At 35.7% G+C, this 16,763-nt stretch overlaps 2 protein-coding genes across 7 annotated transcripts in view; both read right to left on the reverse strand.

The window, feature by feature from the left end:
• Positions 1 to 1,376: 1,376 nt before the first annotated feature.
• On the reverse strand, positions 1,377 to 6,221 carry LOC136886633 (uncharacterized). The gene has a single exon (XM_067159439.2). The coding sequence runs from the start codon at positions 6,219 to 6,221 to the stop codon at positions 4,959 to 4,961; it is 1,263 nt and encodes a 420-aa protein (XP_067015540.2). The 3' UTR covers positions 1,377 to 4,958.
• Positions 6,222 to 6,291: 70 nt separating this feature from the next.
• Positions 6,292 to 16,763, reverse strand: part of LOC136886644 (sorting nexin-24) — a 73,972-nt gene continuing 63,500 nt past the window's right edge. For all 6 annotated transcript variants that reach the window (XM_067159449.1, XM_067159455.1, XM_067159462.1 and 3 more), the window contains 2 exons: positions 14,618 to 14,799; positions 6,292 to 6,445 (listed from right to left, as the gene is read on the reverse strand). In XM_067159449.1, coding sequence (XP_067015550.1) covers positions 6,292 to 6,445; positions 14,618 to 14,799 — 336 coding nt within the window. The remainder of the gene's footprint in view (positions 6,446 to 14,617; positions 14,800 to 16,763) is intronic.

The raw sequence follows: 16,763 nt of genomic DNA on the forward strand, positions 1-16,763 counted from the left end.
AGAGAGAGCAACAGCCACAATGAAAGCAACATATGACATTCCTAAACTCCAAAAACCTTCCCTGCCAACCGCTGTAGTGCTATTCAAGCTAAAACTTATGCCGACCACCATGTATGAATCCAACTAATATGGCCTACCTGACGGTGAACAACCTTAGGAAACTAGAGAACGTTGAAGCAAGATTTCTAAAAAGAGCTCACTCAATCTCTTTCACAAGGCACAGTTATGCGTATATAATAGTGCAGGAATCCTACTTTATTGTAGACATAAAAAGCTGCTTCGGGCTACCAGAAATGCAAGCATACAAAACCGTCATCATGGAGAGACATAACAAAGCGAGTGAGATACCAAGATAAATAATGGACACAAAAGCACCGAAAACAGAAACCTGGAAGGGGCCGAAATTTGAGCTCCGCGATCTCTATATAAGATTTGCTACTGACGGTTTCCACGGGGAAATATCCAGAATGAATCATACCATGAACCCAAGGAGGATTGTGTCTACCCAATGCAACCAACCATGCCCCAAGTACTCTCTGGAAAAATGTGGAAATAGAACTCAATCTTTAAACATGCTGACAAAAGACTGGCAAAAGCAAAACCCAAACTAATGTACACATTGTGTTCAATAAAATTATAATTATTATTATTATTATTAATTCACACTGTATTAAGATGCACTGAGACACACAGATCATTAATTTCCTACTTAACTGTAGAACCATGGTTTATATCATAATGTTTTTCAAAGTATTGTTAGAATCATTATTACCCATTGTCATCTAGTTACATACAGAATTTTGCCACACTGCAGATGGTACGTTTTAAGCTCCTCTCACTGATCACCATAATCGATTAATAAACAAATAATATTTAAAAAAATATATTTACCCTTCAACAAGTAATCACCTTCCATTCAATTACAAGGATAAAAATTAGAAATAGAATACTTGTTTGGCTAAAGCTATGTTTAATAAAATTCATCTCAGCTTTCCTAAAACTTTACAGCTTACACATTTATCACACTGCCCATGAAAATGTCAACCAAAGAAGTGCTTTATCGAAACCTGGAATTTGGCGACCTAGTTATTGGCCACAGCTAGGCCAGAGGCATTGATCAGGCATCCTGAGCTGGAGTTTATTGGCAGTAAGACAGGCCATTCCTTTCTACTCCTCCTATAGTCAATAGCACATGGGCTACTTATCCATGTAGTGACCACATCCAATGTTGCTTAACTTTGCACATCTCACAGGATCCAGTGTTTCAGTGTTCCAGTGGCTATGCTGTTGGCTTAAGAAAATTTAGACAAGAATATTTTCCTAGTGAATAACTACAAAGACTATTCTGAGTAGTGAAAATGGTACTCAAAAATAAGTTTTACATTTTTAAAAAGTCTTTTATATTTCAACATTAATAAACCAGTTCATACCAGCTATATAAATATACTGCATACACATTTCATAGTACATTTTATTTATTCCAGTCATTTATTCAATGTTCCTTTTTATTCCTTTTTCTAACTTCACACATTAATAGAAATAATAAAACATTAATTGCATATTTAATATTTTATAATAAATATGTGTAAAAATAAATAATACAACCATTTACTTTACTGACAGATTAAGTTTCTGAACAATACTGTGATTGAAATATGATGGCATAATGAAAGGGAAGGAAAAGGGAAACGATGATTTAAGCAACTTTTTCTCACTTTTAGGATTAGAATTATCGTAACAATAACTGGGTTCTGGCTGCTAAAGATATTTTTGTAAGTAATGTCATGTTATAGATAATACCAAGTCATATTAGGCAAGATGAGGTGTGAGGTAGTTTGCCACGGCTTTCCTCAGTCGTACTAGTAGTATCATTAGTCAATCTACTGCAATAAAAGTAATGAATATCCTGTACTAAACACAACTACAGTTTCCAATAACCATGAAGAAAAAGAAATTAGTTTTTAATTATCATATATTAATAGAAATGACAGCTACCATATAAATGATGAAGATATGAAAATTTGCTTTTGAATGATATTTTTCCAATCAATCAATCAATCAATCAATCAATCAATCAATCAATCAATCAATCAATCAATCAATCAATCAATCAATCAATCAATCAATCAATCAATCACTACTGATCTGCATTTAGGGCAGTCGCCCAGGTGGCAGATTTCCTACTGTTGTTTTCCTAGCCTTTTCTTAAATGATTGCAAAGAAATTGGAAAATTACTGAACATCTCCCTTGGTAAGTTATTCCAATCCCTAACTCCCTTTCCTATAAACTAATATTTGCCCCAATTTGTCCTCTTGAATTCCAGCTTTATCTTCATATTGTGATCTTTCCTACTTTTAAAGACACCATCTAAACTTATTCGCCTACTGATGTCCTCCCACGCCATCTCTCCACTGACAGCTCAGAACATACCACTTATTACATGTGATAAATATAATTCTTGATCCGTATTGATGATACTTGATTGGAACAATAAGTTAATTTATTGAATTCACCACCTAATCAAGTATTGATTAGTCGAGCAGCTCGTCTCCTTTCTCCCAACCTTCCCAGCCCAAACTTTGCAACATTTTTGTAACGCTACTCTTTTGTCGGAAATCGCCCAGAACAAATCGAGCTGCTTTTCTTTGGATTTTTTCCAGTTCCTGAATCAAGTAATCCTGGTAAGGGTCCCATACACTGGAACCATACTCTAGTTGGGGTCTCACCAGAGACAAATATGCTCTCTCCTTTACATCCTTACTACAACCCCTAAACACCCTCATAACCATGTGCAGAGATCTGTACCCTTTATTTACAATCCCATTTATGTGATTACCCCAATGAAGATCTTTCCGTATATTAACACCCAGATACCTACAATGATCCCCAAAAGGAACTTTCACCCCATCAACGCAGTAATTAAAATTAAGAGGACTTTTCCTATTTGTGAAACTCACAACCTGACTTTTAAGCCCGTTTATCAACATATCATTGCCTGCTGTCCATCTCACAACATTTTCGAGGTCACGTTGCAGTTGCTCACAATCTTGTAACTTATTTATCACTCTATAGAGAATAACATCATCTGCAAAAAGCCTTACCTCCGATTCCACTCCTTTACATATATCATTTATATATATAAGAAAACACAGAGGTCCAATAATACTGCTTTGAGGAATTCCCCTCCTAATTATTACAGGGTCAGATAAAGCTTCACCTACTCTAATTTTCTGAGATCTATTTTCTAGAAATATAGCAACCCATTCAGTCACTCTTTTGTCTAGTCCAACTGCACTCATTTTTGCCAGTAGTCTCCCATGATCCACCCTCTCAAATGCTTTAGACAGGTCAATCGCGATACAGTCCATTTGACCTCCAGAATCCAAGATATCTGCTATATCTTGCTGGAATCCTACAAGTTGAGCTTCAGTGGAATAACCTTTCCTAAAACCGAACTGCCTTCTATCGAACCAGTTATTACCTTCACAAACATGTCTAATATATTCAGAAGAATGCCTTCCCAAAGCTTACATACAATGCATGTCAAACTTATTGGCCTGTAATTTTCAGCTTTATGTCTATCACCCTTTTCTTTACACACAGGGGCTACTATAGCAACTCTCCATTCATCTGGTATAGCTCCTCCGACCAAACAATAATCAAATAAGTACTTCAGATATGGTACTATATCCCAACCCATTGTCTTTAGTATATCCCCAGAAATCTGATCAATTCCAGCCGCTTTTCTAGTTTTCACCTTTTATAACTTATTGTAAATATCCTTGTTATCATATGTAAATTTTATTACTTCTTTGGCCTTAGCCTCCTCCTCTATCTCGACATTATCCTTGTAACCAACAATCTTTACATACTGCTGACTGAATACTTCTGTCTTTTGAAGATCCTCACATACACACTCCCCTTGTTCATTAATTATTCCTGGAATGTCCTTCTTGGAACCTGTTTCTGCCTTAAAATACCTATACATACCCTTCCATTTTTCACTAAAATTTGTATGACTGCCAATTATGCTTGCCATCGTATTATCCTTAGCTGCCTTCTTTGCTAGATTCAATTTTCTAGTAAGCTCCTTCAATTTCTCCTTACTTACACAGCCATTTCTAACTCTATTTCTTTCCAGTCTGCACCTCCTTCTTAGTCTCTTTATTTCTCTATTATAATAAGGTGGGTCTTTACCATTCCTTATCACCCTTAAAGGTACAAACCTGTTCTCGCATTCCTCAACAATTTCTTTAAACCCATCCCAGAGTCTGTTCACATATTTATTTACCGTTTTCTACCGATCATAGTTACTTTTTAGAAACTGCCTCATGCCTGCTTTATCAGCCATATGGTACTGCCTAATAGTCCTACTTTTAATACCTTCCTTTCTATCACATTTATTTTTAACTACCACAAAAACAGCTTCATGATCACTAATACCATCTATTACTTCAGTTTCCCTATAGAGCTCATCTGGTTTTATCAGCACCACATCCAGGATATTTTTCCCTCTGGTTGGTTCCATCACTTTCTGAATCAGCTGTCCTTCCCATATTAACTTATTTGCCATTTGTTGGTCATGCTTCCTGTCATTCACATTTCCTTCCCAATTTATATCTGGCAAAATTTAGATCTCCCGCTACAATCACATTTCTTTCCTCAGATGCTTATATTTCAACTACTGATATATAACTTAATTCAAGAGAAGCGCAGTTTCAGGAAGCTAATTCAAGCATCTTTATATAAGCAACAGAAGGGTCTACTGCAGTAACGATACATATACACTTGAATTTAAGAGGATTTGAATTCTGGAAATAAAAATGTTACTATTAGTTTAATTATTTAATTTGAAGTGTATTTGCTGAACTTAATTTCATAAAACACTGTATTAAAGCTTGTAAAATTAAATAACATATATTATGTACATAAAATGAATACACTATCATAACAAAGGTTATTCTATATTTGATAGAAGTGCCACAGTACTAAGATGAACTTGCCTTCTTTGGATTATGAATGCTTTGAGAACAGAAAAGGAACCTAAAGACAACAACATGACAATCAGTAAAAACATAGTGTTCCAACCATACATCTCTGTGATACAGCCAACAAGCGGGCCTTCTAATACTCCCCCCATGCTACCAAAACCATTGATAAGTCCAGCAACTGCAGCGCCTGCATTACGTCCATCTTTCTCACCAATTGCAACAGCAACTGAACCTCCTAGCAATGCATCTGGTCCACAGATACAAGCCCCAGCGAAAAGCAGTAGAGTAGCATTGTAAGCCAGACCCCAAGTGGACGTAAGTAAGAAGATAATGAATGAAAGTGTACTTCCAACTACAGCTAACCATGTGTGGAATAATGAATTATGTCTGTCAGCTGCATACCCCAGCAAGGCACAACCTGCTACCCCACCTATATCAAACATTGCAGATAAAATTCCAACATTTGATGCAGATAAGTTTAGTGCTTGCATTAAATATACAGGCAGCCACAAGTAGATGCTATAACGTACCAATTTCAGACACATCATTGCAATGGCCAGCTCTGATACCATTGGTATCCGCCACAAGTCCCACAATGACATTGTATTTTTAACAGTTGTGCGCTCCACTGTCTCTTTACCAGGTATAATTAATAAGTAATCTTCAGGCATTTTGAGGACAACCCAAGCCAAAAGAGAGAGACCAAGGACAGTCACCGATAAAGGTAAATATACAAATCTCCAGCCATAATTACTGTGCAAATAGACAGCAATACCAGTGGCAATCATACTACCACCATAGGCTGATGTAGACATAAAACCAAATACTGTATTGAGGTTTTTATCTGGAAACCAGGCAGCCAAACATTTGCAACATGCTGGCCATGCTGGAGCTTGTGCTGTGCCACTAATGAAAAGAAGGAAGAGAAATACTGGATATGAGCTCCATGAGCCAAATGATAACACACTGATACCTGTTAAGGCAAGACATGCAGTTACAGTTTTTCGAGGACCTAGATTATCACCTGCTGTCCCAAATAGCATCTGTACAACAGAATAGGGTAACATCACAGCTGTGTCCATCCATCCGAGCTGGGTTTTAGAGAATTTCAGTTCTTTACCCATCCCTACCTTGATAACGCCCAAGGGCTTTCGAATAAGGTAAGTAGCCGCATATAATATCCACACACTAAAAAATACAATAATTTGAAGAGCTTTTAAGCGTGCCATTGTTGAAATATTGCAAAATATATAATTTAAAGTTTAGTCACTAAGTAGCACAAATAACCAATAGGGTCATTCACTGAGTCTTGCCATAAAGTGCCATCAAAACACCTTGAGTCACAACATCTGGGAGTGCACTTTTTCTCTCTGAATCAATATAAGGATCCTTATCATATTTGTAGATTGGTTGATGATCCAGAGATTTAACTTCACTAGTGGCTTCCACAGATCTGTCAAAGAAAAGAGCATTAATTACAGTAAAAGTAACTTTAATACACTACAATATAATTAATTTATTTATTGGGTATATTAAATGAATACATATTGATGCAAGTGTAATGGACTAGTATAACTTGGAAACAATTCTCTAACCCATGGGTAAACAATGAAAATATCAAGCTTGATTATTATTATTATTATTATTATTATTATTATTATTATTATTATTATTATTATTATTATTATTATTATTATTATTATTATTTACATAGTTATGTACGGACTTAATTTGGTATAAATCGAGGTCGAAACAAAACAAGTCAGGTTATGTCATGACACGTCTACTGTGTGTATATTAATATGAGTTTCTTTAATGTAAGAACATGTAATTGATAGTATATAATTTATTACTAATTGTAAATATAATGTATAAATCCAGTGTAATGTTGTGCAATGCACAGTAATAGTCTAGAACAATGCATCTTGTCACGAGAGTTGTATAGAAAATTCCATTCATTGTAAATAGGTTATTGGAGACTCTAGAAATTACGAGAAAACATGTTCTGACATACTTTTCTAGAAGCCTGGCCAGGCAATGTATATGAGGGTCGAGTCATAAGTCATGGCAACTATTTTTTTTCTTGCGAACAGGAGACAACACGGAAGTTGGGGTTGAGTTGTTAGTGAGACTTGTAGTGAAAGTCGTTAGCCAATTGGGTGAACTCATGTTGTGATTTTGTTGAGTTGGTAATCGGCTGACATGCTAATGTAGCACTCTTCTCCTCCTCCTCCTCCTCCTTCTTCTTCTTCTTCTTCGTAGAAGTGTTTTGTTTAAAATGGTGGTTCAATAATGTGTGTGTATTATAAATAAAATAATGTACACAATTGACAGCATCGTGTGTGTGCGTCTTTGTAGTTATAACAAGACTCAGCATTAATAAAAGTTCACTGCTAGTGAATGGTTGTAGACCGTACTGACTGTTACAACAAATTTCATCCTCTTGTATTTGTGGGTTGATAAATAACACAAACTGATTAGAGAATCCACGTATTTAGAGGATAAAACTACAGTTAAGTATGGAGAAAAAACTTGTGGTTCGTAGCTGAAAATCCCTCTGTGTCCACCATACTACCAACCGTCGAGTGTCAAATCGCATTTGTTACACCGAGTTTGAATACATAACATTTCCTCCCTCTTTTAAATTGTACTAGTTATGTCTACGGTGAGAATGTTACTGGTCTGCAACATGTGCATGTAGATCTGTGCGGTATGGCTCAGGTAGCCGGTGCAGCTGGTGTTGGTGTTTGGTTTCCACAGATCACTTTTGGCATCCTCTCAACTGGTGCTGCAGTAGCTGGTGCTTGGAAGAACCGAACACGTCGTGGCCTAGGTGGAATTTCGACAGGCTATATCTTTTTCTTTCATAAAGTCATCTGCATAAAATTGCATCATAATGGGTGCCATGTCCACTCACTTACAAGCTAATGTGGACATGGTATGCTATAAGCTTTGTCCACACAGTTCGCTATTGGCAGGAAGGCAAGCAAATTTTGGAGAGTGATGAATTTTGGGCCACAGCGTATGAACCAGAGCTCAAACGCCAGTCTGCCCGATGACTGGTGGTAACATGCAGAATCACCACGAAGACAGAAGTTCAGGCAAAACCCTTCCTCCGTGAAGCCGATGTCAGAGGTGAGATTGCGTGTCACTTCATTCCACGTGGCACAATGGTGACAGCAATGAAAACTGCAGAACATTCCTACAGAGAAAGTTACGTGGTGCCATTAGGGACAAACACCCAGATCTTCTCAACAATGTCACCCTTCTCCATGACAATGCCAGACCGCATGCAACTGGCTCAACAATATTAGGGTATCCAATACCTTAGGAGTCTTTCATTCTCTCCTCTCCCCTCTTTCTCTCTTTCAATCCTTCAGTCCGGTAGTATTTTAAGCTGCTCAGATACGTCAGCCTTATGTCGGTAGATTTACTGGCAGTCAAAGAACTCCTGCGGGACTACATTCCGGCATTTCAGCATCTCTGAAAACTGTAAAAGTAGTTAGTGGGACGTAAAGCCAATAACACTCATTCCTCTTGATTTCGTTCATTGAGTGATTGTTTCCTCCCACTCTCCTTTACCTTTCTGATCAATAGCTGTTGATAACCATGTGGTTTTTCGTTATAAGAATAATTATGTTGACAGTCACTACCATCTCCAGCTTACTCATCACCAGATTGATAGGAGCACTATTTCCACAAAAATCTAACTTAGTGAATATCTCCATTATTATGGCTCATATGGTAATAATGTACTAGAGTAGAACGCAGCCCGGAAGGCGGTTTGAAGAGGGTTGCGCAGTAACATTCGCGCGCTTTGTTGTATGGCGTGTTTTCCGCTGAGCCAAGAGAATCATTTCAGTAAGAGGTGCCTGTTGTACGGGTCACGAGTGAATGTTTTGAGTTTTATTTGTAAATATCATAATCAACGAATTTAGGGAACTATTTGCGTGTGTATGATAGATCCAGGAAGAGCAAAAAGACAAGTATTCCGTCGACAGGCGAGGGAAATAGTATTTAAAGTGTATTTGTATAGGCGGAGAAGGTGAGGAACGCCATGTTGCCACGCTTCAAAGGAAGACAGCACTCGCATGTGGTGTCGGCCTGCAAACAGTACAGAGGATAAAACAAGCTTTGGAAATAAAAATAATGCGGTGTTCAGGTCGCCAGAGAAGAACCCTTAGAGGAAGAAGCCAGTGACGGTCCTCGATGATTTCATTAAAATGTTCTGCGTACAACAATATTTGATATGTATAAAAACGGCGAATATCCTACGGCATTGAAACTGGACCATCCATTTACCTTCCTTAATGTCTCGAACATTTTCCTCAACACTTTCGCGGGGTTTGATGTTAAAAATTAATTTGGACTTTTAGAAAACGTTTAAGCCCACAAAAAATAAAGGTCATCGCTTTGGAATTGAAGATATAACTGGAAGAAAAAATGTTTACACATTCATGCTGTTATGCTCTCTGCACTTCGCCTTCGATTCTCTCAACTTCCGTTTAACTTCAGTAATATCTCAAAAATTTCAGTCAACACTTTCTCGGGGTTTGATGTTGAAAATTAATTTGGACCTTCACGAAACCTTTAAGCTCACAAAAAATATAGGTCATCGCTTTGGAATTCAGGATATAACTGGATGAAAAAATGTTTACACATTCATGTTGTTATGCTCTCTGCCCTTCGCCTTTCGTTTCTCTCACCATACATTTACCTTCCTTAATGTCTCGAAAATTTTCCTGAACACTTTCGCGGGGTTTGATGTTAAAAATTAATTTGGACTTTTAGGAAACGTTTAAGCCCACAAAAAAATATAGGTCATCGCTTTGGAATTCAAGATATAACTGGATGAAAAAATGTTTACACATTAATGTTGTTATGCTCTCTGCCCTTCGCCTTCATTTCTCTCAACTTCCATTTAACTTCTTTAATATCTCGAAAATTACCCTCAACACTTTCTCGGGGTTTGATGTTAAAAATTAATTTGGATTTTCAGGAAACTTTTAAGACCATAAAAAATATAGGTCATCGCTTTGGAATTCAAGATATAACTGGATGAAAAAATTTTTACACATACATGCTGTTATAAGTAGCCACATTGGCATCACCGCACCTCATACTTCTGTCTCTCTCTGCGCAACGAAACCGCCTTCCGGGCTGCGTTCTACTCTAGGTATAACAGAATGGAAATTGGATTGTCTTGTCATTTTTGTTGCCTACACTATTTAGATAGAACTAATAGTTCTGGAGATCATTGAACTTGTGAGTTCAAGAACGTCCCAACTACACTTTTTAACAAAATTCACTTTATGTATGTTTGGATAGCTGAACTTTGGACACATGTTTGTAGATGGAGAAAACACCTCAACTCGAAGCGCAAAGTGCTTGTATAGCATCACAAAATTTATGTATATTTCAAGAACATCCCAATGTATGGAGTTGGGACAGTTTTGAAATATCTGAAGTTTCCCATCAGATGTCTCTGGTGTTACGTTATTTACATATGTGACAAAATAGAGTCCGCTGGTGGTGCTGAAATGAATGATAATGAAGATTCTTCTAAAATTCGAGGCAAAAAAAGAAGAAATGAAAGTAACTGGGATAAAAAAATTTAAAAAGCACGAGCATCAGGCCAAGCAAATGCAAATACTGTGGGAAGACATATTTCTGCAGAGGATAAGTCATCTCTGTGACCATTGTGCTGCAGGTGAGTCACCCTGTGATGGTCAGGTACTCACGACACACGCCTTTTACAGAAGGTAGGAAAAATCATCCAGAAGGTTGATATACATACTAGACGATTTCCTTATACTGTTTGTCACTACAAAAGAAACCATCGTAATCACAGGTTTTTGTTAAGTGACCTGAATATTCTAAAAATATATATCGTTTTCACCAAAGAACATTATCCAGATGCCTTTCTTTCTGAAATCTAGGGGTGATGTACATAAACTTAAGTGTGAGGTTACTTATGCATTTTATTTGATTACTTTTGTATTCACTTTAATTATGGTTTTGGAGTACCAAAAACAGATGTTTGTGGCACATGTGCCCTTCTCAAATGCAAAACTGACCATGAGAAAAATTCTACCATTAGGGAGAAGCTGGCTACAGATTTAAGAGTCCACAAATGTAGGGCAAATACGTGTTCAAAGAACTTGAGAAAGCTGAGCAAGAATCACATGCTCATGCCAATAGAGAATTTTGACTTTCAACAGAAATTTCCTTTTCCCCATTTGGAAGTAGGTGAAGTATTCTATTCTCTGCAGTTGTGGTTACATAATTTTTGCATATAGAGTTGTAAAACAAAAAAAGGCTGTGATGTATATGTTGCCTGAAACAGAGGCACACAGGGGTGTTAAATGAATTTTAGTCATGCTTGTTTCACTAGTTACCGTCAGCCGGGGTGACAACGGTCCCAGGGGTGACTATGGTCAAAACTGAGGAAAAATGTTATTGAGGCTTATTTATACATTATATATTTTTAAAATCTCAATTTTCAAATTTCCCTCCAATCTACGCACATTTTTCTTTCCAGAACGGGAAAACTTGTGATTCTAACCTGAAATGCGCTTTTCTGACTATCATTTGTTTCAACACTTATTTTTTGACAAAAACAACAGTTGGCTAAACTGTTCATTGTTTCTCCTAGGTCATCACTTCTAAATGCCATCTGAAAGTGTTGTTTACCTTTGTTTATTCCTTGTGAAGGTATGTATGTAATTTTATCTTTATAAGAAATTGTTTTGTACTTTAAAAGTGCAAATTTATAAACAATAGTACAATTGTCTTGGTTTTTGGGGTTACTATGGTCATGAGTATCAACTCATTGCAATTGTCTTATGGGTTATATTAGATTACTCTTGTTAAATATTGTATACAATTAATATATTTATATTTTATTATTCACTTGTTCCTTTCATACTTCATGTTTGTGTCCTTTTTATTTCAGTGTTAGTGGCAAAATGGTGAGGTCTGTCCTAGAAACTGACAGTAATTCTTCAGTTGTTAGTGATATTGCTGAGTCAGTTTTAAGTTTCTTGGAAGAAATGCGCTATTCAAAGTAAAGAAATAGCCCCACAAGAAAGAATAGATATTTTGTTGAGCCAGGAAAAAGTATCTCTTTGGAGGATATTGAACCTTGTCCACCTCTTCAAGATCAGTTTCAAGCAGGAACAAGTGGTGAAGCATTAGTGCTACCAATCTTCAGAAAGAAGCAGAAAAGGCATACAAGAGAAGATTCATCAGACTCTGAAAATGATGTTGAATTTCATTTAAATGGAAGTTATGAAGAAACTTGGGAAGAGATGAAAGTATGCAGGATGACAAGAGGAAGAAGAAGAAGGTAATGAAGAATGCTGTAGGAAACCAACAGCAGGAGACTATGTTCTGGTTGAGTTTTGTACCAAAAAAACAAAACTGCATTACATAATAAAATGATAGATGATGATGGTACTTGTCAAGAAGATGAAGTGAAAGTTACATTTCTTAGAAGATGTCATGAATATTTTGTGTGACGAAAGGAAGCATACATTTCTGTTATCCAAGTGAAATTCTTAAAATACTACCACATCCAGTTGAGCAGAGGTGGGGGTAAGCTAAGTTTCTATATAAAGTTTACTGGCTTCAACTTGAAATGAGACAATTATAAATGAAAAGGACAAATTAAACACATTTTGAAAATTTTTCTTTAACGTTTGTCATAATTGTAATTTTTTAGCTTTAGACTATAGTTAAATATAAGATTTCTTACATCAATATGCTTGTAAAAACATGTTCTGTTTGACCATAGTCACCCCTACAAATTCCTGCATATTTAGTAACAATTCTTGAGTGATTTTGATATATGACCATAGTGTCCCCACCCCATGGGGTTACTATGGTCACTACATTTTCAGATGTGAGACAATTACCGGATGTTCGAAAATTTTATTTTAGTAAGGAGATGATACCCAAGACTTTATACTAAATCATATTTCATTTTTACATGGATATCTCATAAAATGTGCAAGATATTCATAAAAAACTGAAAAAAGTGACCATAGTAACCCCAGTTGACGGTACTAAATTACTTGAACAAAGATGTAAAAAATACTTAAGCTTTTTTTCAGACAGTTGCAGGGTCAACACCAGAATTACACAATGATAAGATTCTTGTTCACATTGGTATTCACAGATAAATTTCACCAATACTGAATACAAGGTACCAACAATGGGTCACAGTTTCCTTTTGTGTGACCGTAAATTTGCCATTATTGAAAAATGAAACAAAAGATAGAAAGGATGGAGATGTATGAAGGTGGGATGCAACTTGTTAAAACAAAGCTTGAGGTTGTCAGGGTGAAAGGGGTCATGATACTAAATTTAACAGATCACTTACAAAGATTCTTTAAAACATCTGTAACCAAAAATAATGAGAAGTTTAAGGTGAGCGAGCACAAAACATTCACATTTCAACAGTTCCACCAGTATGAAATAAGTATCAGTAAAGGCATGTCTTCTGTTGCACCAACATACATGTTTCCTTTTGCTCAAAAACAATGTTAACCCAGAACTCCCCTCTCAATCTGTTAAATGTTATGATGAGCTAATACCTCTTAAGTCAGAAAAACTAAATGACTTAAAGAAACTTTGTGTTTACTTAGCAGCAGAAACAGTTACCTTTATCCATAACTTAAAAGAAAATACAGACACACCTTCTAACAGTGATTAGGACTGACATAACTTCAATTATTGTAAACAATAATTTGAAACAAATATGAACAAGTTGGTTTGTTTTTACACTTTTTTTTTTACCCTATATATTTCAAGAATGACCCAACTCCACTCAATATTTATAATATTTTCAGCAAAGCGACAAGTGAACAGTATAATCTACTATAATAGATATGTTGAGAAGTTCCTACTTCATCATTTGAATACATGTTTTATGTTATTCCTGTAACCATGTTTAAGTATTTCAGTTTTTTCTCTCTCCTGAAAAAGGTGTTGTCCTGGAGTTGGGACGTTCTTGAACTTGCAAGTTCAATTGTAAAATTGTGGAAAATGTAATACAGTAAAATCTCACTATTTTGGACTTCACTCCTTTGGAATTCATGATAATGTGGACTGCTTTTCAATGCATACTAAACCACCACAATACCAAATAGTGAGGTGAACATGACAATCAAGGTGGTCCCACAGATGCTCAATTGGACTCAAGTCTGAGAAATTAGCAGGGCAGGGAAGTAAACGGAAGTCTTGGTCATGTTTTTCCAACCACTGCTGGGGACCATCCTATCTGTATTCCATGTCTCACTCATATAACAGCAAGGTGTTCAGAAGGTCTATCACAAACTTTATATACCCACCACACAATTCACAGCATGTACTTCATTAGCTATGTGTATAACATTGTGCAAAATTCATCACTACTGAAGATCAAATCTTGTGCTCCCATAATCAACAGACTAATACTAATACTAATACTTCAACTGAAAAAACTCACTCCACAAGTATGAAATAAGTAAATATAAATATAAGGAAATATTTTGTGTTCATCAATATTACGACAGACTGACACGGTACATACAGTGATAATACATGTTGATTATTGTTACTGGAATGTAATTAGAATACTCACACTTCAGTGGGACGAGGTTTGCTGATGCCCAGGAATGCAAGAACCTGATCACGACTTGGGCCAAAGCGGAGCATGACCTGTAGGTAGTGCTCTAGACTTTGCCGGCGCCGTTCCAACACCTTGGTCTGGCAACTGCGCACTCTCTTTGGTGGAAACACTGGAGTGCTGTAACTCTTTCGCAGCTAAAGAGAAAAATACTTAATGAAATTAAAACTCAGTCAATATAATGAGTTTAGGAAAAACTAAAAAAACAGTGGAGAGGAACATAATTTTATTGATGAATTGAAATATTAGAAGAATAGGAATGCCTAGAAGACATCCTCAGATTCCACGAAAATCCACTCCAGAAATTCAATTTTATATTAGAAATATAATAACAATTCCACTTGTTCATTGTATACTTACAAATAATGAACCTGAACACAAAAATCTACTGAATATCATCATAAAGAAGGCCATTATATGCCTATTTATTAAAAAAAGGAGCAGCAGTACTCAACATATTTTAACTTTACAATACTATTTTTTAAATAATACAAATAAGCATTGACAATCCATGAGGACACACTGTTACCTGTATAAAGTTATGGTAATTTTTCATTTTTAATGCTCAAGACAATATTTTTAATGACAATTTATTTCAGTATTAGCACACTACTGTATAAATCTTGTGTAAACATTTGATTTCTGTTCGCAGAAAGAAATTCATAATGTGGTACCTGACACTCAGAATATAACTGCAATAGGATTCTAAACATCCACAAAATATTCATGGAATTTTTATGACTCCATTGTCTCATTACAGAGCAATAACAAAACAAGTTTACAGGTTTAAGACTATAAAACCGGTATTACTATCATCTGAATTGTTTTGCAAGCCAACTAAGTTATAGGCAGCATATGATGATCTACATTACTACCATGTCAATCTATTTCGTGCTTATACAAAGGTATGGCAAGCAAGGATAATGAAGCAATAAAGTAACCGTTAATATTAGATGAATTGAGAGAGTGTAGATATGACTAATAAAAGTTTTACCTTGGTTTCTTCATAAAACTTATGCAATCGTCTTTGCCCTTGATGTGCTCTACTAATAACTCGGGGATGCGATCTAAGCTCACACTGTATTTAAAGTGGACAAAATTACACGGAAAGTGCATCATGTAATGAGATTCAGACAAACAGATTTAGCAACCATCATCAAGTATCACTGCAAATAATATTTTTTTACAAGCATTAGCCTGTTACACTGTACAAAGTTTTGCATCACAAAATTCCATTCAACTACATAGCTTGACTTTTAGTGTCTTAATAACAAGATGAAGATTCAATTTTAAGATTCTGAAAAACGTTTAACATAAAAGAAGCTGTTTGTGTGTTTATTTGTCAACTGTTCTGACTCATTCAGGTAAAAGGTTTTTTAGTCTCTGATGCTCTTAAAAAACGGTTAACTTTGGTTATAAACTATGCTGTTTTCTCCACTTCCTATATAACTGGATATTTTAGCTTCAAATGGAATAAATTATTTTCTATCATCATTCTTCAACTACTAAATTTTAAACATGGATTTTGACCTGTGGGTATCACAAAATTATTTCTACAGGCTGAATTTCCAAAATAATTTCATTGAATGGCTTAGAAGGTTTTCAAAACCCCACTATGTAAATAATTATCAAGTTATTTCAAATTTCATTTCACATATTTAAATATGCCTTGGTATTTTATATTGGATAACTCATCTGGTTTTATATTTTTCTTATTTAATGCTAAAATGTTCATAATAATATTTGTAAATTTTGAGAAAAAATGAATGGTCAAATTTATTAAACTGACAAATTATTAAGGCCATTCAGTTAACAAAGTGTTTAAACACCAGTCTGTTAGGATATAAAAGGCCAAAATGCACAACTTCTACATGCAACACTCCCTGCCTTCTACTGAACAGAAGCAATGGAACTCTGAGTAATCTCTCTTGAAAATCACTGCAACAAGCAACCTTTATGTCTCAGGAAGTGTCACAAGACATATTACAATGCTCTGTGTGATCTACAGGTAGTTTTGTTGTATTTGGTATGGTGGAGAGAAGTAGGCATTCCACATAATGAACTTTCCTTATATTGAAACTGTGTGTGTGTGTGTGTGAGT

This window comes from Anabrus simplex, chromosome 1, assembly GCF_040414725.1.
Source record: "Anabrus simplex isolate iqAnaSimp1 chromosome 1, ASM4041472v1, whole genome shotgun sequence".
Taxonomy (NCBI): domain Eukaryota; kingdom Metazoa; phylum Arthropoda; class Insecta; order Orthoptera; family Tettigoniidae; genus Anabrus; species Anabrus simplex.

Bases quoted from the DNA above. Each gene is read 5' to 3' on its own strand.
- LOC136886633 (XM_067159439.2), bottom strand. From the start codon at position 6,221: ATGGCACGCTTAAAAGCTCTTCAAATTATTGTATTTTTTAGTGTGTGG.